Raw genomic sequence first — 25,051 nt, forward strand, 5'->3', positions numbered from 1 at the left:
TGGGTGAGTGGGTGAGGGAGTAGCTGAGGGGTCGCGAGGGGGTGGGTGAGGGATGGCGGGGAGCTGAAGGGTAGCGGGTGGTTGGAGTGGAGGAGGCGGAGTAGAAGGGGAGGAGGGGGCGCAGAAGAGGGAGCTGCAGCAGGCGGGAGGAGCAACAGCAGGCGGCAGGTGGCTGAGTGGAGGAGGCGGAGTAGAAGGGGAGGAGAAGGCTGCGTGGAGGGAGCTGCAGCAGGTGGGGCAGCAGAGGTGGAGCAGGAGGGGAGGAGGCGGCGCAGCGAGGAGGGAGTGGGCGGAGGAGGGAGCTGAGCGGAGGAGGCAGCGGGCGGAGGAAGGAGCTGCACGGAGGGGGGAGCTGAGGGCAGAGGAGGGAGCTGCAGGGAGGAGGCAGTGCGGGGCTGCAGAGCGGAGCAGGGCGGAGCAGCAAGGCGAGGCAAGGTGGAGCAGCGAGGCGAGGCAAGATGGAGCAGCAAGGCGAGGCGGAGCTGCAAGAACTGCAGGAGCGGGCGGAGGAGAGCAAGAGGAGAGGCTGGAGAGAGAGAGAGAGAGAGAGAGAAAGAGAGAGAGAGAGAGAGACGTATTAACATCTGCAAGAGGCCTCGCGGGCCCATGAGACAAAGTGCAAAACCAAAAGGTAACTCATACAAGCCACTAAGGGTTGAAGCAAAGGGCTCATGGGGCCAAAAAAACAACACACTAGCGCTCAGAAATAAGGGCCGGACCTCCCTGAAGGTCTGCAATAGAATAAACTTTGTACAACTATCTTATAAAAGAGTATGAATCAGATGGCCAGTGGATAGGACTGTTCTGAAATTGAAATTCTCTGTGAAATAACAGCAAAGAAGGTTGAGTTGCCCATGCCAAGTTTCGCTAAAATTCAGGGGCTGCTTGCAGATCAAACACTTGTGCTTTGTTCACAAATTTGAAACAATCTTACAAGGCTGAAGAGGCAGATCTGAATTGCGATCAAATTAGAAACTCCTTTTCTGGATCTTGGTGTTGAAAAACTCTCTTTTGGGCTGCAGATCTGCGTCTTCTATAATTCGCCGGTGCCCCTTCTCCATTGGGTAGTTCTTTGGATTGTTGCCACAAAGGGAAGTGGCAAGGATGAGCTCTGATACCACTGTAACCAGCCTAGAAACCCTAAAACCAATTGGTAATCAGCAATAAAACCCTATAATGAATCACTTCTGGTAAAAAGAACAGCCTAGATCCTCAATTTGCAATGGTTGGATGCCAATTGTAGCAGTAGTACAACGGATTGTACGGGTTAAAGAGGAAAAAGTACGGAAGAGCTACCATGGCACCAGAATCATAAATGACACTCGTAGCTCGCTCACATCTCGTCATCTCAAGATTTCAGAGTTTTTGTGTGTTGTATTGAGCACTAGGCTTGGGTTTATGAATTTCTTAGCATAGTGCTTAGCAAGGGCCTTAGCGAGCCCTTTGCCTCAGCCCTTAGTGGCTTGTATGCGTTACTTTTTTTGTTTGTACCTCATCTCGTAAGCTCGCAAGGCCTCCCAAAGACGTTATTACATCTTTCTTTCTTTAACACCTCTCGAGCAAACATGCAACGGAAGCAGTTTACTTTTACTTTGGGTGGGTCACTAGTTGAGATCGTATCCTCATACACTTACTTGGGGGTCATCTTCTCCGGCCCGATCTTCACGATGAGACCAACGATGCAGGCCAGACTGAGCAAGGGATACGTCTCACTGGCTCGGCTAGAGAGACAGTGCTTTCACTCCCACTTCCAGGACCCTCAGACCAAGGCTCTTCTCTTCGACTCCTTGGTCCGCCGACCAGCCGGTATGTATGGCAGCCCTTGTTGGGGGCTTGACATGTTAGAGATAGAGTGGACACGGGTGGAGCGCTTGCAAATCCTCATGCTCTCACGGATGATCCCGGGGAAACCGTCTGTACCACATCACATCATTCAGGCCGAGTTTGGTGCTTCTCCACTCCAGCTAGATGCAGCCTTTCAGACCATCACATATCTACACCGGGTTAGATCATATGGGGACTGCACATCAGGGAGACAGAGGTTGCCATGGTTGGCTCTCGATTCCTCCATGAGGTTGGCAGCAGGGGGAGACGAGCGATGCTGGTATGCACGGACTCACAGATGGTTTATGAGACTAGGGTTCCACATCGATAGGATACCTCCTTTTCAGTATAGTTTAGATGCCCCTCCGGTACTCCCACCCACCATCCCGATTGGGCCACATACCAACCAGGTCATTCGAGAGGATCTCCTGCAGCTACACACCTTTAGGACCTGGTTGGAGCTGAGGGAGCTTCCAGTGAAGCTGAGTTTCTATAGAGATTACTGTCTTCGCATTTCGGAGGAGGGATTCATCACACCACTGGGGTACACTGAGCTTCATATGCCTCGCTCACTACGGATCTCCATTGGACAGTTTCGGGTATCATCACACCGCCTCCGCATAGAGAGCGGGAGAGTAGAGGGGATTCCTAGGGAGCATCGCTTATGCATATTGTGCGACTGTCAGGAGGTTCAGTCGAAGGAGCATTTTATTTTCAGGTGCCCAGTGTACTACGAGATCCGAGGTCGCTACCACTGCCTCTTCAGAGACGGCTCCGGGCTCCTTTCCAGATTCCTTGCCTATTCAGATCAGAGATGCCTCGTGGCCTTCATTCATGAGGGAGTCCGACATAGAGAGTACTTACTCAGGCGACGGGGCTTGGCCACATCATCAGACACCTCTCAGAGCAGGATCACAGAGTTCTTCCCATCGAGTGACATTGATCGTCCAGTCCCATTGGTCTTTCTTGGATGTTAATAAACTATGTGTGTGTGTGGGTTTCCCCTCTCTTGCAGCAACGACTCGATGTATTTATTTTTTGCTCGTCACAGACATCGGCCTTGGGTATGGGTGCCCGTCAGTTATGTAAGATCCCAAGCCACTGTCAGAGGAGCTCTTCTTGTCTCTCCTTAGTCGTCTGGTGGAGGTGGTCCCACAGACAACATAACAGGTCCAGCCACTCGGATGGACGGCTTACCCATTGGTAGGCGGCAAGGGTGTTCTCCTTGATGTTTTTCCCCCATTTAGGTTTCCCTCGCAGCGATTGCACAATGTATTACTTTTTTTCTCGTCACAAACATCAGCCTTCGGTGAATTACTTTTTTTTCTTGTCGCAGATATCAGCCTTGGGTAAGGGTTGCCCATGTTGTGGCCCCACCCTTAACTTTCATTGTATCTGGTTTTTTCCAGTCTCATAGACCGATTGGTCTTTCTTAGACATTAATAAACTTTCTTTCTTTCTCATTGTTATGCTTTGCATGAACATCATCTCCAATATGCTTTTGATACATGGGACTGATTGAGCACTCTGTTTTCAAGGGCTGCACTAGGCATCTTGGCCTTTTCCAGATGTTAATTAACTGTCCTTTGTGCACATGCCCATGGGAATGTGCGTTCCTCTTTATTTTATTCTTTAAACAAAGTCATTGTTATGATAAGATATATTCAATTTTTATGATGAGTACTACCTTTGTGCAAGTTTATACTATGCTCCATGATAACTATTTCTATTTTGTATATAAAAGAGCTCTGTGTCCTGAATTCAGGATATCAGACGTTGAATTCATGTTCACTTGTGTAGTTGATCATAGTAGACACATTGTTGTCACTGTACATACATGATTTCAATATTTAAATACAAGCAAAAGCATTACTGTCTTTATGCATGTTATGCAGTTATCAATTCCTTTTGCAGCTATCAATTTCCCTTTTTTCTTGCCGGGCCTTCTACAAAGTCTAGCACTGTCTTCTTTTCATGATCGGCGTACTGGGAAAATATTATGATGCCATAGATCTTTCAGTCCATGCCAAAGATAATGTCTCTTTCGTGTCAGAGTTCCCTTTTTGTTTGAGGGCTGGCTCTGTTCTATGTAGGTGGTTGTTCAGTGACAGCCAGGAAATCTATCTTATCATTTGCTTAGTTGGTAAAGTTGGTTCGGACCACTTTACTTCAAGAATATAGTTGAGAATGGATATTTTGATGAAGAGTGGCTACAGTATTTTACTCAGCTTGAATGTCATCGCATATAATTAAGCTCTGCGATGTACTATGTTTTAATTTGCAAGGAGTAGTTCTAAAATGTTGCATCAAAGAGGCCAGCTTTCTGGAGCTTATTTTTATGTGAGCTTGAAGACTGTTGCAGAACATTGAAGTGTTGTAGTTTTTTTCCCAATGCAGACAGCAGTCATATCTGGTGTTTCAGCACTCCCATGGTTGATCAAGCCCTTGTATGGTTTTATCAGGCATGTGCAAATAAATTCTCAGGATTCTTACTACAGAGCGTAATGTTTGTTTATTCAAAAGGCACAAAAGTTGATGCTACCATTATTTGCATGTTGGCAGTGATGGGGTTCCACTTTTTGGTTATCGAAGGAGGTCTTATCTCATACTATGTGGCCTTCTTGGGGCTGCTGCATGGGCTTCTATGGCTATGTTTGTCGATAACAAATATGGAGCTATGATAGCAATTCTCCTCAGCTCTCTTTCGGTTGCCTTTTCTGATGTTGTAAGTGTAAAGGCACTGCAATATTTATATGCTCAAACACATGCCATCACGCCATTGCAGCTGCTTGCCAAGGGTTACTGTGGATAGGAAGATTTAGGATACGTTTGTGGCTGTGCATTCATATTCGTAAGAATGTTCTATCAGGTTGTTGACTCCATGGCTGTTGAGAAGGCTCGTGGAGAACCACAAGGCACGTCAGGATCTATTCAGTCGCTTTGTTGGGGTTCCTCAGCTGTAGGAGGCATTGTGAGTGCTTACTTCAGTGGCTCTCTCATTGAAACATACGGTGTGAGGTGAGAAAGAACATATAATTGATTGCTCTATATGCATGATAGTCCTCATTTCATGCAACAACGTTACTTTTTGTGCAGATTTAGAGAATAGAACTTTCTGTAATCCAAAAATCTAGTCTCACTAGATCCATGATTGTGGTAAGAAATTGGTTGTCTGCATGGAAGCTTACTATTCCTAACATGTATTGCTGCAGATTTGTGTTCTCTGTTACAGCTCTTCTTCCTCTTCTGACTTCTGCAGTTGCAGTAGTTGTCAGAGAGGATTCGACTACACATTCAGTTGTAAATCTCAATGATAAGAGAGAAGTGGGAAATATCTCTACAGCTGAGGCTACTGCTCTAGATTATGCAAAAGCACAACTGGTCTATCTCTGGAAGACAATCAAGGAGCCCACCATTTTTTTCCCCACTGTATTCATTTTTCTTTGGCAAGCAACACCAACCTCTGACACAGCTATGTTCTTTTTCACGTAAGCATATTTCTCATGTATCTTCACGATTTGTCATATTCAATAGAATGGAAATTCATCCAGGCATTTGATAAAAGAATTTCATCTTGACTCGCTAGAATTAACCAATGTGCATCACGTACTGCTACTTTGCACTTAGCCGTTAATGTGCTTGGTCCAAAAGCTGAACTTTGTATGCCAGTGCACTACAAGGAATCGAGCTGCAACACTCTTTTGGCTGTGAAAATAGGAGCGTTGTACTAGAGGTTCTGGTGTTTTCCCCAGTTAAGAGTATTATCTGCCTTGATTAATTCACTGTGTTGGTAATGCTCATATTTTGTTCCACAGTTGATACTATCTAGAGATTTAAGATTCAAACTCTGGAGGGTTTGTTTTATGCAGTGGTAGAGTAGATGTAACTGCATTGAAAAGCTTCATACTGGAGTCACAATTTGTACTGGCCTTTATTATCCATCAAGTTCACATCTGAATTTAGAAAGATGGCTTTCTAAAATTTTCATTTATTTAGTTTTTGGTAGGCATGCAATTAGCATTTCAAGTATGCCTCACGAAGTTTCAATATTCTCGGTGCTTTCTAAGTTGGTGCAGTTGTATAAGTCAAGCATGACGTGAGGAGTCTCTTGCAATAAGTCATTGCAACATTGATGAGACTACTGCCACTGGCAACCTGTGCAGGGGGTGTTTTTGAGAAGCCCTCACTAAAGTAAGAGCTTCCAGGCGTTTAGAGAGTCCATGCGCTACTAGCTTGCCCAAAAGGGATCTGCTTTGCACCTCTAGGTCAATGATGCCAAGTCCTTCCTCTTCTTGGAGCAGGATCACTGTCTGTCAAATGACCCTGACTCTTGTGTTCCTTGTGCCATCCGATCCTGCCCACATGAAGTTGCGCACCAAGCGCCTGAGCTCTATCCCATGCATTCTATATGAAAATACTAACATAAGGCTACAATACAAAGCTGTGGCCAAGAGGGTACATCTCACTAGCTAGAGTTTGACCGAGCTCCAATACAAAAGCTTGCGCTGCACACTTTTTATCATGGGGGTGATTTGCTGCTTTGCTGAAATGTCAATGCCCACCTTGCAACCTATTGCGGGATCGAGCGGAAGCCAAGAGTGTTCCCCCAGTCCACGATCTCTTATACCTCCTCAGACACAGTAAGAAAGCTGATTGATTGGTCTAGTTGATCCTAGCCTTGGATGCTTGGTAGTCCACCTCCAAGGAACCACGGACTCCTCCCAGGTTCTTTGCCGGGCCCTCCACAAAAAGAGCTGTGTTGTCTGCAAACTCTAAATCTAGAAGCTCGTCCTCTTGGTGGATCATAATCACATCCTTGTGAAGCTAGTTGGTTGGGCATGCAGAAAGTATCCCAACACCTCTTCCATGAAGGGGAAAAGAAATGGAGCTAGAGGAAAGCCTTGCCACACTGAGTGAGATAGAGATAGGCCTTCCCTATGTGGCCCCCAATAAGCATCTAATTGGCACTCTCCATATAGAGGATTACAACTCCCTGAATCTAGTGCTGTGAGAATCCAATTGTCCTTACAGATCCCTCCAAAGAAGGCGACTCTATGCTGTTATAAGCCTTCTCAAAATACGAGAGAAGGACTATGATATGCCGAGGCTCCTCCTGTGCCCACAATGCCTGAAGATGTGTTTGGGATGTTGTGTTTCTAGACAAAACCTCTTTGAGTGTTATGGATGATGTTAGCAAGATTGGGATGCAACTGCAAGCTCAAGACCTTGGCTAAGATCCTATAAATGGTGTCCAAAGGGTGATTGGGCTCCACTGGTGGATATCAGATTCGTCTCCCCCTTTCGTGATCAAGCAAATCCAGCCTTCGTTGAGTAATGCCTACCGCAGGGGAGCATGAATGCTCTCCCAAAAGCAATTAAAGAAAGCTGGGATCAGGCGATCCTCTCGCAGGCACTTCTGTGATGGGAGAGCCTTGAGGGCCTCCTCCAGCTTCTCATCTATGAACAGGGTATCCAACTGTTTGCTCATGCCTTGAGAGACCACGGAAGGGATGCGTGCCCACATGGATTCTCGGGCTGTGAGGACCTGTGGGGTCTCCTCCTCTGATTGAAACAATTTTACAGTAGAAGGCCATGGTTAACTCTAGAATTTCCTCGGGGTTTTGAGTGGATCTACCCACCCTCATCTTGTGGTCGTTGGAGCTAGGTCCCTGTAGACTTGGGCCAGTGGTATGAAAGAAATGTGTGGTCACCATGTCCGTGTGTTGGGCTAGCATGCCCTGGAAGAGTGGTTAGAAAGAAAGAAAGAAAGAAAGTTTATTAAAGTCTTCGGAAGACCGATGGGTCTATGAGACTATGAGCATGCCTTGGAAGAGTGGTTAGAAAGAAAGAAAGAAAGAAAGTTTATTAAAGTCTTCGGAAGACCGATGGGTCTATGAGACTATGAAAAACCTGGTACAATGAGCTGTGGTAGTGGAGCTACTAAATGATCATCCACACCAATGCAGAATGCAAAAAATGCAAAATGGCAGTACTAAGTCCTAAGTACTAATTACAACATAGTCATGTCTCGACTATATATCAATCTCAGCATCATCATCATTATCATCAACATCATCATCATCAGCAGCAGCAAGACATCAGGATGGATGAGGCAGTGGAGGCATGAGGTCGGCAATAGAGTGCTGTCGACCCCTCAAAAGTCTTAGTGCGTCTCTTGGTCATAGCTCTGCATCTAACCAGGGCCACTATGACCCCCGTGGATCGGGCTTCGACTCTAAACAAGGAGGGAATCTCCGTGGCCTGGAGGTCAAGGCGAATGCTCTCGTACTTATCTACGAGCCACTGGGATGCCCTCTGTTGGACCAGCGTGCCCTGGAGGAGTCGTTAGAGAACTATGCTCTGCGGATTTCCATGTCCTAGAGGTTAAGGCACATGCTCTTGTACTTGTCTGCAAGCCACTAGGATATTGGGTCCCTCTCTGTTTCCCAACACGAGCCGTCCTGCCCAGAGGGCAAGTAGGAAGAGCCTCTTTTTTTGTGATCCCCTTCAGGGCACAACACTTGGGAGCATTTTATCTTTGCGATTAGTGGCAGAGACCCATGGTGGCGCGAGGCAGAGTTCTCCAGATTGCCCAACAGCCTCCTCTACTCATTTGGCCAGAGGTGGCTTGATGGCTTACTTGAGCATCTTGAGAAATTCTATGTTGGGATTGGGCAATGCACAGAGGATGAGCCATAGGTATCTTAGCCGGGACGACGTTGTCGGATCATTCCCGAGAGTGCTTTGCCTTGAGCAGCCATGTCGTGGACTTCTACCGAAGGGGTGTAGTTCCCCGATTCCTTGTTACTAGAGGAGGAGATGCAAGAAGCTAGAGTAGAGTTTTGGATTATTGAAGTCTCCTCCAACAATCCACGAGTCAATGTCTGGGAGGCACTCTATGATTCATGTCTAAAATAAGCTCACCCTAATAAAAAACATCCGTGGCCAAGGGCTGGGAAATTGAAATGCACACCTCCTATTACGGGGACGTGAATTTCAATGTGCAACTAAACCTGTGGACATTTTCGCTGCGAGGGACTGGCCTAGAGGAAGCGCCAACTTCCTAGAAGTCCCTAGTCTAGTTCGAAGTGCACCCACTAGGCCCAAATGCTAGGTCAAGGCAAGGCTAAGAGGGGTCTAAATGTTGGGCCCAAGGAAAACCAATGTTTCATTGGTAAAATAGGGTTAGAGCTTTAATGTGAGGGAAAACCAACAGCGTCATTAGTTTTGAGGGTTATAGCTTTAATGAGGGGGGGCAAATGGCATGCATGTGCTTGCATGCACACCCTCCATCACCCTCCACTATTGTGCTCTCCCCAAGGTCCTCCTTTGCTTCACATTCCATTGGCACACATCTCGAGGAGCAAAAACGCTGCTGTACGGACCTTGATCGCTGCTGAACAGGCCTTTTTCAGTGCTGTACGGACTGGTTTTTGCTGCTGGCACACATCCCAAGTCTCCTTCTCTGCTCCAGAACCCTTGGCACGCAGTCCCAGGTTCGTTTTTTCTGTTGTATGGCAATTTCTGCAACTGGCACACACCCCGAGGTTGTTTCTGGAAGCTGTACAGGCTGTTGGTGCGCACCTCCTGAGGCCTTGTTGCTGATGTTCTAGCCTTTTTCTCCTGTTTTTGGCCTTTGCACCCGTGAGCCTTGCTCTCGCTCTTCCACAGCGGGTATGGATATTCTGACTTCCTTTTGGATTGCGTTTGTCATTTTTGAAGTTGTTATTGCTTCTATTTTTCGTCGGGGCTCTCTGTAGGCCATACAGGTTGTAAACAGACACCCAGCCACAGAGGGTGTGCCTGGAAAGGTGCTAAAGGGACAATGTATTGCAATTCTTATGCCTTGAGGCTATTTGAGCACTTTTGGGGGCTTGCATTGATGCCTTGTCACACTCAGTTGTGACAGAGTCAGTGTGGAATGCCATAGCCTTGCCTGGTAATTGTGTACTAGTGTATGCACTTGCGAATTGGATGCAGATTGAGGCCAAGCATTGGCTCTGATAGGGGAATTGCCAGTGAAGCAAAGTACAAGGGTGAGCCCTTGCAAGTTGGTTGCTAGGTCTAGGGCTGTGTGTCAGCTTTGGACAGCAAGGTTTTAGTGTATGGAATTCACTACCAGTTTGTACATGGAGGATCTCCTTCTGCTTGCATGCACACCCTCCATCACCCTCCACTATTGTGCTCTCCCCAAGGTCCTCCTTTGCTTCATATTCCATTGGCACGCATCTCGAGGAGCAAAAACGCTGCTGTACGGACCTTGATTGCTGCTGAACAGGCCTTTTTCAGTGCTGTACGGACTGGTTTTTGCTGCTGGCACACATCCCAAGTCTCCTTTTCTGCTCTAGAACCCTTGGCACGCAGTCCCATGTTCATTTTTTCTGTTGTATGGCAGTTTCTGCAACTGGCACACACCCCGAGGTTGTTTCTGGAAGCTGTACAGGCTGTTGGTGTGCACCTCTTGAGGTCTTGTTGCTGATGTTCTAGCCTTTTTCTCTTGTTTTTGGCCTCTGCACCCGTGAGCCTTGCTCTCCCTCTTCCACAGCGGGTACGGATATTCTGACTTCCTTTTGGATTGCGTTTGTCATTTTTGAAGTTGTTATTGCTTCTATTTTTCGTTGGGGCTCTCTATAGGCCATACAGGTTGTAAACAGACACCCAGCCACAGAGGGTGTGCCTGGAAAGGTGCTAAAGGGACAATGTATTGCAATTCTTATGCCTTGAGGCTATTTGAGCACTTTTGGGGCTTGCATTGATGCCTTGTCACACTCAGTTGTGACAAAGTCAGTGTGGAATGCCATAGCCTTGCCTGGTAATTGTGTACTAGTGTATGCACTTGCGAATTGGATGCAGATTGAGGCCAAGCATTGGCTCTGACAGGGGAATTGCCAGTGAAGCAAAGTACAAGGGTGAGCCCTTGCAAGTTGGTTGCTAGGTCTAGGGCTGTGTGTCAGCTTTGGACAGCAAGGTTTTAGTTCATGGAATTCACTACCAGTTTGTACATGGAGGATCTCCTTTTGTATTCCCGTCAGCTATATTATCCACAGCTGGACAGCAAAGGATTGGCACGGGTAATAGCCTGGGTAGAGTTGTGTGGCTGAGGCTAGTTGTTGGTAACAGCTCCGGGTTGTGTGCAAACTTTCTGTGCCCAAGGGATTGATGCTGGACAGTGCCTAGTTTGTTTATGTGGATTCCTGGAGCAGCTTGCCAGAGAATATTTGGTGATTTGGATGTTAGCTTGCCAGAGAATATTTGCTGACTTGGATGTCAGCTTGCCAGAGAATTTGTTTTGATTATGGTTGCTAGTTTGGCCATGGACTGTGCACTTTGGATTTTGGATGCCTTGTGCTATGGAATTATGCATTGAGGCTGGATGCCTTTGTAAGCCGGGGATTGGCTTGTGTTGCAGGTTGTTGAATGCCTACTAGGATAAGATTCGGCTGGCTGGTTCCGGATAAGTGCAAGGTAGTGGCCTCGTTGTATTGTTTGCCTTCTGAATAAATTAAAGAAATACCGAAAAGGGTGCCAATGATTTTGGGGCCAACTCAAGGGCAATCTAGCTCCTGACTATTGTTTCGGTATGTGTTTGGCTTGCTGGATCTATTTCTAAGTGGCTGTAATAAGTATTGAAGTGGCTGTAATTGAGATGTATGCAAGATTAATTATGTTTTACTGCCCTTTAGGAAACTGAAGGCCGGTTTCAGTGGTTCCATTGCCGGGATATCACCAACTTTCTCAAAGGGGTGAGCCTGTGGTTGTTACTGGGGCAGCTAGATCAGGAATGATACAGCCTGAGTTGTGCTTGGATGATGTTGGGATGACAGACAACACCATCAGTGAGCATGTGGTTATGTTGGGAAGCAAGTCCTGTTTGATGGAATGAAGCAATGGAATATGTACAGCAAGAGAATTCAGCAAAGATGCTCTTGAGATGGTTGAGCAGGATGCATGAGAACAACAGTGTGCTGAATGGAAATGCATGTTGGGACAGTTTTTGCTGCGTCCGTGAAAGTGCCATGGTTGGTGAAAGCAATTGTTGGCAAATGCATCAGCCAATCAGTTTTGTCGTGCAAAGGGTCACTGTTTGTGGAAGGAACAATTGGCAAATGCACGAGGACAATTTGGAAGAGGATGCATAAAGAATCTGGGGCAAAACTGAGGATTGATTAACTGCTGTAAACTACAATGTGCAGCACTGGTTTGCTGTTGTACATTTAGTGTTCACAGGAAATTGTGCCCCTGGAACAATTGGTGATGTGCCAAAGGGTATATTTGGATAATTACCTGGTTGAGATCTTGGTTCCGGAAGTGTCGTTGGCACACACATAAAAAGTAGTTAGAGCTAGAGTTTCCTCTTCACTATGTGAAGATATTAGATGCGATGTGGATGGATGATGGTGAACTGGCAGATTTCACTCAGTTGTTGCAGTTGTACCTAGAGGTTTTCAGCTTGAGCCAACTGCAGTTGTGGCTCCTTCGGGCTCAGCAGAGCATAGGTATGGAGCATTCGCTGGTGCTTGAGAGGGACGTAGCACCTCCTCTCCCTTATGATATAGACAGCTCACAGGATATCTAGAGGTCACTTGGTGACACTGCTGGTCTCACCTGAGGTATTGCTTACTAACAGTATTTCTACTGCGAGATCTCTACGATGAGTGTACTAGTTACTCCACACTGATGTTGCATTGATCTATGGATGGTTTTTGTGGTTGACGTTTGGTTTGCTATACCGGGTTCTGCAAATCATGTATATGGTTTGCAAATCCCAGGCTGGACGCATTCAGGAAAAAAAGTCTCCTATTCTCCTTCAAACCTATGATTTTACTACGCTTACAACACAAAGATCGAGTTGGAAGACTTGAAGTTTAGAATAACAAAGCTAGTGGCTGAAGTTTTCAAGCTGAGATTTGACAAAGATAGATGCAAAGTGCTAAAAGTTGAGAAAACAGCTTTATGCTTTGACTTTTTGGGACTAAATAATAAAGATCATGACATCGGTTCTTAAAAGAAAAGATATGCAAAGGTAGTAAGTGTTGAAAATGTTTGCTCTTGGATAGATTTTCTTTTAGATAATCTTTACATCACAATAGGTGATTCGTTGTTTCAACAAATTATAGGAATCCCCATGGGCACTAGTTGTGCCGTCTTTTTAGCAAACTTTTATCTTTTCACTTATGAATTTGAGTTTATGCAATATCAATACCTGCCTTATCTTAGGCATTTTACAGATGATTTAATTGTACCAGATGTTCCTGACTTTCAAGACTTTATGTACAAAGATGCTTGTGCTTTTCAAGAAGGAATCTATCCTCGTGACTCTTGTGAACTGAACTGCACTTCAAGAGGGGATTCTTGTGTTTTCTTAGATCTTAGACTTTCTCAATCTACCATAGGATTAGAGGTTGATATATACGATAAACGTGAACAACCTGAATATAGTGGTTTACACGTTATAAAAATGCCTCACATTGACTCAAATATTTCTGATTTGGCAAAATATGGAGTCATTTCTTCCCAATTCCATAGATTTTCCCGCCTTTGTACAACTAAGGAGTCTTTTAGCACTCAATGTAGTAATTTGATCACTTTACTATTACACAAGAGGTAAACGTGAACAACCTGAATAGTGTTAGTAAGCATTGGGTTTGCCCAAGAGACTCCGTGGGTCTTTAGAAACCCAATATAGCTGCTTATGCTTGGGCATTGATGACGACATAAGTGTTGCTTTGCTCTTCCTTTTGTTTTTCTTAAAAGTTTTTGTTTATCTCTTTTTTCTTCTCTTTCATTTCTCTTTTATTTTCTGTGTAGATTTTTGGTCTTTAGAATAACAAAAAATCTAAATTTGTATGATTGGACATATCTAAGTCTTTCAAAGGTATATATATATATATATATATATGCAACACTAGGAAGGATAGCATATTGGGTCACTGCTATTAAGTAGCAGGATGCCCTACCTTCTAAGAATAAAACATGAAGTGGTAAACTGCAATCACTGTCACATAGTGCATGCTTGTGATGGTCTTTATTGTAAGTTTGCATGCCAAAGGTATCAGTTCACTTTCTGTGCTAGTCTTGTGGATATGCGTGGTTTAGATTGTGAATTTATGTGGTGTGTTCCTGATGTACCACAAATTGTGGGTCCTTTGGGATGGCCATAAGTGGGTAAAGCATCGAGAGGAACATAGATGTTTGCATGTATGGAATGCTTTTATGTGTACTCATGATGTACCACTTGTTGTGGGTCCCTTGGGATGGCCATAAGAGAACTAAATAGTGCATCTTGAGTAGTGCTTGTTTGCATGCATTGAATGCTTGCTTTTGCCCTTGGAACTTTTGCTATAGGTTCTGATGGAACCAAGCAAAAAGCTGGAAGCAAACCGGGACGTTTGCAATGTTTCATGAGGAGGGTATGTCACGGGGACATTGAATTTCAATGTGCAACTAAGCCCGTGGACATTTTGGCTGCGAGGGACTGGCCTAGAGGAAGCACCAACTTCCTAGAAGTCCCTAGTCTAGTTCGAAGTGCACCCACTAGGCCAAAATGCTAAGTCAGGGCAAGGCTAAGAGGGGTCTAAATGTTGGGCCCAAGGAAAACCAATGTTTCATCGGTAAAAGATTCTCATATGCGAGATCCATAATTTCACATTATTGCTTATGGGATTAAGTCCTAATGCCTTCTGCGGCCTGCCGCGTGTCATCACGTGCGCCAAGGGGGCCTTTACCCCCGCTAAGTTTTCCATATTATTCCAAGGTAGCACGAGGGGTTTGGACTACACAAAGGCCCCACATTCTAATTGTCTTAAAATTACCATCTAGATATTGGTCAAGTCACTTGATGGCTTTGTCCACAAATATGGTGGGGAAGTACAAGTACTCGTCCTGTATGTTGCATTGCAGTATTGTCATAAATGTAGAAAACTTTGCAAAAATTTTCACCCTCTCGTCCCATGTACTTTTGAGATTTGATTTTTACCTTTGGTCTTGTCATTGTTAGCGGACTTCGCCCTTAAGAGTTATTGGTGGGCTTTATGATGTATCCCCCATTCCCGCAGAGCACGTTTTTGAACTTGAATCCCATCCTTGCCTTTGTGGAGTTGGTGGGGTATTGCTTGTCGGTCCTTCATGTGTGATACACTTGGATTTCCTTTGAATGCAGAGCTTTGACTTATTTGGTCTTCTTGTGGTCTTTTCTCTTTGCCGTCTTGAGTGTTGTAATTTCAGTGTCAAACTACTCAAGCCCTCCATGGTCCACCTTGGTTTGAATTTCCTCGTCGTCTAGCAATAAGCTCCCATGAGTTTGGTTATTCGCTTTTGCCAATCTTTGCTTTTTGCTAATATCTTTGCCAGTGACAAGCTCTTGCATCATCCTTGGTGCTTGACATTCATTGTGCATTGATTCGCACGGATTGCTCTTTGAATTTGTGCAGGCTTCGTCATCAGCACACCTGATACCAAGGCATTTGCTCCATATACTTTACCCATAGATAATCTCTTGGCAATTGCATCGGTGCTAGGTCGATGAACTCATTTAGATGCAAGTAACTTGAAGATGCAAGACATGGAATGGAATGGAAAGGAAAAGCAAGACTAGGAAAGCATAATGGAAATGAAATAATGTGAGAAAGAAATATACAACTAAGCAAAGTACTTACATGATCAAGAAAGGCATGAGGCTTGATGAAAATGACAATGAAAGTATAATGCCTCTATAGGATAGGCACACACACTCTAAGTGTCAAATGTATATGGGATAAGTCCCATAGTGACACATGGCACTCTAGGATATAAAGTAGTATAGTACTACTCTAGAACACACTAAAAGTCACTCAAATTGACTCCATTTCCTAACAACCCCCCATGGAGGAAAGATGAGGGACTACTGGAATGGAACCAAGAACAGAACATGACAATGATGGTCATCAAAACTGTGCATGCCCATCTAGAACTAGACATGGCTCCCACACAATCTCAGAGACAAGTGAGCATGGCTCAGAGGCTAGTGAGCATAACATAGAAATCTCATCTAGCATGGCTTAGAGACTCATCATGCATGGATGCATGATCAACTCAGAGGTCTAGGAGACCAATGCACCAACAAATAGACCTATCAAAGCCAAAAACACATGGCTCCCACAGTATATCCCCACCTGGCTCCAAAAACTATTGAGGAACATGGAGCCACACATCAAAAATATAATACATCATTTTAGGAGGACTATCCAAGGCAAAGGACCTTTATTGACTCAACACACATGATATTGCATTCATTTTTGGGAAACACCCCCAGGGCAGAGTACCCAAATATATTATGCTTTAGAAAGCAAAATCATGATCTCCATCATTCTCTAGATGCGGAAGATAGACTGTAAGAGCATAATCCTGTGTCGGCGGGTCATCTTCGTCTGCATCATCACTAGTGACGGATGCCACCCAACTGGCATGATCCTTCGATTGTTGTTGAGCAAGCTTCTGGTAACACCTGTCCTCCATATGACCGAGCTTGTTACAGTAAGTGCACTTGAATGGCTTGAATGTCTTTCCTTGTGCTGGTGGAGTCGATCGCCTAGGTCTCCATTTGCTGATGGAGGCAAGTGCCTGTGTAGTATCCGTTGAATAGGATGGAGATTCTTTGTTGCAGCGATCCTTTTCAAAAGAGACACCATATCTTCAAATGTAGTCGATGCAATGCGAAGTACTTCAAGGGCATTCTCAAAGCCAGAAATCCCTTCCATACTTGTCATCAGGACAGCCATTTTGTCCTCGTCATCCGGGCAACACTTAAGATTGGAGAGTTGTTGAACTAAAGATTGAGTTTTTGCTATATGCGCACTCAAAGTATCAGACTCTTCCATTTTCAGCTTATAAAATTGCATTTTCAAAAATACCTTGGAGTTGGTGATCTTGTTACCAAATATATTCTCAAGGCATGCCCAAATCTCCTTTGCCTTGGACTCAAAGTCGATGTGATGAATCATGAATCATCTAGGCAAAGCCCGATGATTGCGATGGCCCTCGAATTGTGTTGCTTCCAAATCTTTCGTGTTTGAAGCTTCGTTGATGCCTCAAGTGCTTCATCATCTTCGATGGCATCCCAAACATTCTCCTTCATGAGAAGGAGTTGCACTTTTGTTTGCCATGTGGGAAATCCGTCCCCCTTGAATTCGTCCACAAGGAGAGAGTTGGTGGAAAGTGAACCCATAAAGCTGGTAGCTAGGAGAGAGAAGAGTGATGGATAGAATGAAGGGCACAAGCAAGCTGAGGGAGAAATGGAGGGCTGAGGGAGAATACGGGCACCAACTTGCGGGCAGTAGCTCCAAGAGAATGTCAGGTAGAAGGAGCAAATGGCGGGCTGGAGCAGAGCTCAACGATGAAGAGAATGGACAGCTGCACGTTGAGCTGGCTGCATCATGCTTGGGCTGTCAAATCATTGAGCTCCAAAACAAAATTCGCGCGCAGAAACAAATTTCGTCACTTCTTGCAAGGGCGGTCCTCTACAACTTTGCTCTTTGCTGAAGACACAAATCCGTGATTCTGCTTCTAGATCCGGATAGAAGCATCACATCGTCTGCAGGTCATAGAAAGATGTAGCTGAAGGAAGGAGAAGAGAGGTGGCAGATCATGGCGTGGAGAAGAGAGCTCTAGATGGAATTGGAGAAGCCATTCCTCCAAGGGGAATGAGGGAGAGAGGCTTCAATGTCCTCAATCTCTTACCTCAACCTCTTGGAAGATAGTCTAGCTCTGATACCATATGAAGATGCAAGACATGGAATGGAATGGAAAGGAAAAGCAAGACTAGGAAAGCATAATGGAAATGAAATAATGCGAGAAAGAAATATGCAACTAAGCAAAGAGGCTTGATGAAAATGACAATGAAAGTACAATGCCTTTATAGGATAGGCACACACACTCTAAGTGTCAAATGTATATGGGATAAGTCCTATAGTGACACATGGCACTCTAGGATATAAAGTAGTATAGTACTACTCTAGAACACACTAAAGGTCACTCAAATTGACTCCATTTCCTAACATAACTTTCCTTCCATAATTTGATGTAAGCCCAGAACTCAATCTTCCCGAGGTAAGGGTGTATTTGAAGAGTAATGACGCTAGCTTTTCTAGTTCGAGAGCCACTTGGGCCATGCTAACTCCATAGATGACTGTTTGCTTATTGAATTTTCACTGGAGTTTTGTCGCTTTTTCCATCCTGGCACTGATTTGGGACTGCACCTCTTCTAGAAGTTACTAGTACTGTTGCTCTAGTTCCTTCCATCTTGCTTCTTCATTGGTGCCGAGGTTTCTTCGCTATTTTTGCAGATTCCATCCCATTATCTTCCTTCATTGGCATGTACAACACAAACATTCCCTAGTAGGATCCCCAAAAATGTAAGCTAGCGAATTTTGTGTTGCTAACAATTCGCTAACACACAATTCGCTAGTGAATTGTTCTGCCAAAATGTGTGGCGGTTACCTTAGGGTGGCTTCCGTTCGAGGTGCCGCTTTCCTTGTGAAAATGCTTCGAAATTGACATTATTAGTACATAACCATTAAAAACTCATTATCTTGGTCAAGTCTATTGAATTTATTTGTTAAGATTGGAGTTTCTTGTTAGAGGTCGTTCTCTAATACTTGAAAGAAAGGCATTGTAAATATTTTTGTGTGTGTGTTTTGTTTGCATTTGGAGATGATACGCTTTGACTGCAAGTTGTTAATTGAATACAAATGTCCATGTTTGATTGGTTGACAGGACAAACAAGCTGGGTTTTGGCCCAGAGTTCCTTGGACGTGTTAGGCTTGTCACATCGGTGGCTTCACTTGCAGGGGTGGGAGTCTACAATGGATTACTGAAGAGTGTTTCATTAAGGAAGATGTTTTTTTGGACCACAATACTTGGGTGTGGTCTATCACTCACACAGGTGTCTTCCTAACCTGTTTTCAAAAGGACCCCAGCTTGTTCAAGTCATGGAGTTCTAGCTAAGTTACCTCTTAATTTGGTTTATGATCTGGCTATTGTTGTGTGGTTTCCAGCTGTTGCTTGTTACTGGAGCAAATCAGCAACTAGGAATAAGTAACGAATGGTTTGCCATGGGTGACACACTGATCTTGACTGTGCTTGGCCAGGTCTAATCTTCTCATGACTCATGCTACAATATTTCCATTTTTGTTCGTTAAAGTCATTAAAGTCGACTAGAAATAGACAAGAGAATGCAGCATACAATTGCACTTTAATTTTCTGTAGGGGATGCTTCCTAGCGTTGAAATGTGCCTTTGCCCTTGCAGAACCCCTTGCCAATACCTATAAGGCCAACTTGAGGCCATAACGAAGAAGTAGCCTGTTGACTTCACATCTGCCTATGCATAGTAAGGGAAGTTTCATCAACTGCTGTTCTAATTTTTGGCTTGATGGATGACAAGCATGTCTTTCAAATTGGGGATGCTTGAGACACATCAAGTTCTGAGGCTGGGCAGCAAGTTTGGCTTGTGACAAGTGGGCTAGCTGTTTTGCAAGATTGCTTTTTAGATGGAGGTATGATAAGGGAACCTGTCATCCAAAGTAGGCATTTTCATTGAAGACAAATCTGAATACAGAAAAGAACCATGATAAAAATTCTTCAGGAAATCGATTTTGAGACATGAGTGAAACCTCAATAGAAAATCTGTTGTATCACGTCCCAAAGATTTTAGGACACCAATTCTCTTTGATAGCTGTGTAGGGGGTTAAACCCTCGTATTGCATCTCTATGCTATTTGTCATGTCCATGCCTCGTCAATGCCCACTGTCACATGTAACATTGTGGATCAATAGCCCATTACACACATGTTATTTTGCTGTAATTTGACAAGTCATAGACATCCGATGTACCTAGCAGTGAATACTCAGACAAATCACCTACTAGTGAATACTGAGACCATGCCAAATCATCTTCTGTAGATAAATATGTGATAGACATCCTATGTACCTAGCAGTGGATACTGAAACCATGCAAAATCACATTTTTGTATATGCTAGAGGTTTCCTCTGTCTTCAGAGCAATATTCTAGAGATTGGACATTTAGGGGGGGTTGTTGGAGCATCAATGCTCCACCCTTTTTACATCAACCTAGATCTAGATGCTCACTTGTAAGACCCCCGGGCCCCATATGAGGATAGGCTAGGAGCATTGTGATAGGTGATGAGTGATGCATCAATGTCTTATACTTAAGCCACCTTTAACATGGATAGGTAGGTGGATGAAGCAAGGCCGAATTTCCATGTGGCTGTTTTGATCTGATACGGTGACATGGCAGCCATACAAATGATGTGGCATTGCAAGACTACACAAGGTGGCGATGATGTGGTTTGATCGACAGTTGATGTTGCAGTTGGGGTGATGTGGTAGGTTGGCCTTGTAGCAGGTCGGCTGAAACCTAAATTAGGTTGGCCTATTCTAGGGCTTTCCTATGGTGGGGGTTTCACTCCCCTCTCTGTCCTCTTCTATGGCACTTGCACTTGCACTTGTAGCAGGAGGGCACCCGAGGTGCTGGTATGCACGCACAGAGAGATGGTTTGAGCGACTGGGGCTCCACATGGATAGACTACCTCCCTTCCAGTACAGCATGGATGCTCCGTTTTCTCCCCTCCTATCACAGGAGGTCAACCAGGTTATCCGTGAGGATCTATTACAGTTGCACACATTTCGGACCTGGTTGGGACCGAGTGAACTCTCAGTGAAGCTTAGCTTCTACAGAGATCACTTCTTACATATCACAGCGGAGGGTTTCATTGACCCACCAGGATACACGCAGATTTACCTACCCCCCTCACTGAGGATCTCTCTTGGGCAGTTCCAAGTCTCTTCACATAGACTTCGTCTTGAGAGCAGCAAAGCAGAGTGACTACCCAAGGAGAGGCGCATATGCACATTGTGTGACATGCAGGAGGTTGAGACAGAGGAGCACTTCATCTTTAGGTGTCCTATTTACTATGAGATCCGAGGGCGTTTCTACTGCCTCTTCAAAGATAGCTATGGGATTTTGGCCCAATTCCTCTCCTACCTAGACCAGCGATGTTTGGCAGGTTTCATTCATGAGGTACTCAGACACTCCGAGAGGATACTTCGAGCACGGAGATAGGATCAGACTTTTTCCTTGGCTAATCCCTCTCAGAGCTCTATCACGGAGTTTTTTCAGCCAGATCACATGGACCCCCACGAGACGAGGCCTCGATATGACCGTGACTCGGAGCCTGTGACCCAACAGCTCAGACAGAGGGTTGACACACAGATCACACTTGGGGACATCCCCTCCTTGTTTAGAGTCGGAGTCTGACCGATAGGAGTCACAGTAGCCCTGGTTAGACGCAGAGCTACAACTAGGAGATGTGCCAGGGCTGCACCTTTGAGTGGCCGACAACACTTTATTGCCGATTTCATGCCCCCATTGCCTCATCCACCCTGATGTCCTACTGCTGTTGATGATGATGATGAGATTGATATATAGTCGATCACCGACATGACTATGTTGTACTTAGGACTTACTACTACCATTCTACATTTTTCGCATTTTGCATTGGTGTGGATGCTCATTTAGTAGCTCCACTACCACAACTCGTTTGTACCAAGTTTTTCACTAGACCCATCGGTCTTTCGAAGACTTTAATAAACTTTCTTTCTTTCTTTCTTTCTCCACAAAATCTCATGTCTTTTTAAGTGCATGGTGATTTCTCTTGGAGGCCTTCATAATCCTTGGCTTTGCCACAATGTAACCTTTTGAGAGCATCTTATGAAAGAAGATGTTCTTGAGAGTATGGAGCTGATAGGTCGAGGAACTATGTTTGGTGTGGGCTGGTTGGGTAAACCATAAAGGAAATCAGTGTAGGCTTCCTAAAGTCTCATGTCCTGAATGGGACATGGCGTTCTCTCATTTTCAAGAGTTTCATCTAGAGTTGCTATTGTGGAGGATGCTCAAGAGTTTTGCTTGTCTTACAAGAAATTGTTGTTCTTGTGTTGCACCATACGTTGGTATTCTTTTGTGATCTGCTCCTTGTTTGAATCTTGGAGTGCGAGCTTGGCTTAAACGCTTTGCACCGTTCGTTGGTACCAATCATTTTGGGGAATAGATTCCTTTTCATGGAATTGATGTCATGAGGTAATGTGGATAGAAGCACAAGGAGTTGGGATTTGGCATCTAAAGGCAACTAATTGTCTATGCCTGTAGAAAGCATAATGTAGCTACCATATATGCAGGAGGAGGGGGCAATCGAATTGAATGGGTTGATGGAGGGCGAGATGAAAGGATAAGGGTGCATGCTCAGCTCCCAGCATAAGGGCAAGGTCTGTAAAATCAATAATCTGTGAATGGAAAGGGGACTCCATGACATAGTCCACAATGCTATAGCCATCACCATGGGGTAACATGTCTATCTCTCAAATCTCGTCCATCATTGCCATCAGGCATGAGTCTCATTTTTCATTGCATCCATAGTTTGGGATTGCGGAAACACAAATTGAGAGTGCATGGAGGGTAGGGAAAGACGATTCATGGGAGAAACCTCTCATCATCACGTCAAGATGTCTTGAAACAAGCCAACCTAAAAGCTACCATTGTTTACACCAATAAGGACCTTACTCTTATGCAAGACGAGTGAAGGAAACAAGTCATAAAGAAGGTCATGGAAGGCAGGGAGGAGGAAAAGTGGCGGTGTACAAAGACGGGAGGGTCATTATCTAGGATAGGAACCCCGTACCCCTCCCAAGTAGGGGTACAGAGCCTGTGGGTTGTCACTTGCCCTTTGAAATATTGTGGCCCTACCATTATTTTTTGAGGGACAGATCTCGTTATATACATTGAGACACACAGAGCCTAGAGAGAGGCAACCCAAAGTACATGGGTACATGTGGTAGTCTACATACTGGTCAAAGATCCCTTCAGATGGAGACATATGAGGGTCTGGAGGAGTAGTAGTTCTTTTCTGCTCTCACCTTCAGGCACAAATCACAGTCACTGGTACAGATGACCATAGGCGGTACGTGGTGGATCTAGCTTAGGAGACCACGGACCATGGTCATGTACATTGTAGCATGCTATTTCCCCACATAGACATCTGATTATGGTAGGACTGCTCTGGGAGGGGACATATCTCACTATTATTGGCATTGTATGAGGATATCAAGAGATACACGCAGCAAGGTGAGATTCTTCTTAGGGGGGACTTCAATACCAGGACCAGGGATATGCAACTAGAGATCCTTGATTTCCAAGAGGATGCCATCATACTCCCATATACGATGGGAGAGCTCAGCTTTAATTGGAGATCAAAGGATGTACATGCCAGGGCCAACGTCACACAATATGGGATGTATCTATTGGACATTTGCACCGACAATGAGTTGCTCATTTACAATGCGTTACAAAGATGGCCAAGATCAGAGTGATATATATGCTGCCCTCATGGGGGACTCCATCATGGGATCCTTGGCTTCACTTCAAAGATGTATGATCTCACAGTCCACACCCTCATCCCAGGAGCATACCACTCCCACTTATCCTTCAAAGATGTCACTCCCCCAAGGTATTTAGGACACTCACATGGCCACCTCATCTATGTACTACCAATATGACTTTGACAAATCACTAGATCATATATATATAGCTATCTTGCAGCCCTTTTAGAGCACATAGATGAGCAATTAGACACAGATACCAAAGTTCTTCTCCTTATTAACTCCCTCCACATGACTGCACAACATTTCTGACACTATCAACAAGGCATAGGATCTCCACAATTAACTAGTGGCTGTCATGGTTTGCGATTTGATGGCCAAGGTGTATGGGTTAGTCCTTGAGATAGATACCGGTGAAATGCTGAATGCGCAGGCATGCGAGTGACTACGCAGGTAGGTTTAAGTCGAGACCAATCCACAATGGACCACATTATCACCCTCAGAGCAATCATAGAGGAAGCTCGTTACTAGAAGCAGATAGTATATTGCTAATGGACTTTTGAAAGGCCTTTGATTGAGTACTTGGGGCTCGCTTGATTGTACAACTTCGAGCTTTGGCATAGCACATGATGTTATATGGTAGTCGTGATCTTGAATGAGAGAGTTACACGCACCACACAGGGGTTGTCAAAGGAGATAAGCAGCACCATTGGGATGAAGTAGGGAGGCCTTTACTTCGATGTGTTGGGATTTGTTCGAATCATGTCATGTCATCTCTCTTGTGTCTATGAAATGTATCAGTCATGACTAGCCTGAGGTCTATGTGGGCCCCACTGGGGATCTCACCAAGAGTTGCGGTGTCTCTGGAACATATCCGAGATTTGCTACTGGTGTCTACAACTCCTCTCAGTAGTGTGTGCTCAAGGGTGGTGTGAGGCGGCCTTGGATTCCATGTTACGATTGCGGTGTCTCCCAACCACAGCTCTCCTGTGAAATGAAGTTTGTGATCTCTTGTTGTCTAGAGCCAGGTCTTGTGGTGGGCCTCATGAGTCTAGACTTGAGTCTGATAACCTCATGTATGAATAGTGCGGCACATCTCTAGATTGGGTAATTAATGACTTTGCCCACACCTGTGTACCCATGGGTGAAAAGACAATGATATCCCCCCCCCAGATCTTGTAGTATATGGGGCATCGCATTAGAAAATGCTCCTCTGTCTCCACGTCCATTGTGTCACAAAGAGTTAGAGCCTCAAATCCCTATGTCTTAGAGCTGCCTATGGTGATCTGTAATGCATGGGAAAGGTAAATCTGCAGGTGCCCTGGTGCCTGAATGAAACTATCCTTAAACCATTTTCATTACATGTACTTGGCAGGGGTATGTCCTCTGGGTGTCAGCCCATATAAAGAGCCGTTTGGCCTCAGAGTACCCATTTGAAGCTGAGATCAACCCCACATGTGAGGGCTTTCTCAAATGTTGTGAGAAAATCTACTCATTTATTCATTGGCTTGAGATTTCCCGGCCCAATTCACTTTAGCATTGGTCTTCTTGAAATCCAAGAGCTGTTGAGACTCCTTCTGCACCCACTTGTGGCTTCCTAGACTATGTAGATGTTGTCAAGAATGCTTCTGTTATGGACTAAACTGTATGTGTATTGCCCATCTGGCCTTGGTCTCATGTAGGGTCAAGCAAACACGCTCATGTCTATCAGCTAGCCAAGCAGAATTTGGCTCTCGCTCCCTCAACCTCTTTGTGGATGCCAATGCCCGAGGGCCATGTCTCTCATCTTTAGAGCTTGCCTGT

The 25,051-nt window shown here is 44.9% G+C and overlaps 1 protein-coding gene across 2 annotated transcripts in view; it reads left to right on the forward strand.

The window, feature by feature from the left end:
• The window catches only part of LOC147884483 (Major facilitator superfamily protein), a 74,850-nt gene that overhangs the window by 22,889 nt on the left and 26,910 nt on the right, over nt 1-25,051 (forward strand). For both annotated transcript variants that reach the window (XM_087398381.1, XM_087398380.1), the window contains exons 3-8: nt 4,222-4,286; nt 4,387-4,549; nt 4,694-4,842; nt 5,037-5,312; nt 18,574-18,742; nt 18,855-18,947. In XM_087398381.1, the coding sequence (XP_087254507.1) occupies nt 4,222-4,286; nt 4,387-4,549; nt 4,694-4,842; nt 5,037-5,312; nt 18,574-18,742; nt 18,855-18,947 (915 nt within the window). The remainder of the gene's footprint in view (nt 1-4,221; nt 4,287-4,386; nt 4,550-4,693; nt 4,843-5,036; nt 5,313-18,573; nt 18,743-18,854; nt 18,948-25,051) is intronic.

The sequence above is a fragment of the Dipteris shenzhenensis genome, chromosome 27 (genome assembly GCF_047967505.1).
Source record: "Dipteris shenzhenensis isolate YYH24624 ecotype China chromosome 27, Dip_SZ_1.0, whole genome shotgun sequence".
In the NCBI taxonomy this organism is placed as follows: Eukaryota; Viridiplantae; Streptophyta; class Polypodiopsida; order Gleicheniales; family Dipteridaceae; genus Dipteris; species Dipteris shenzhenensis.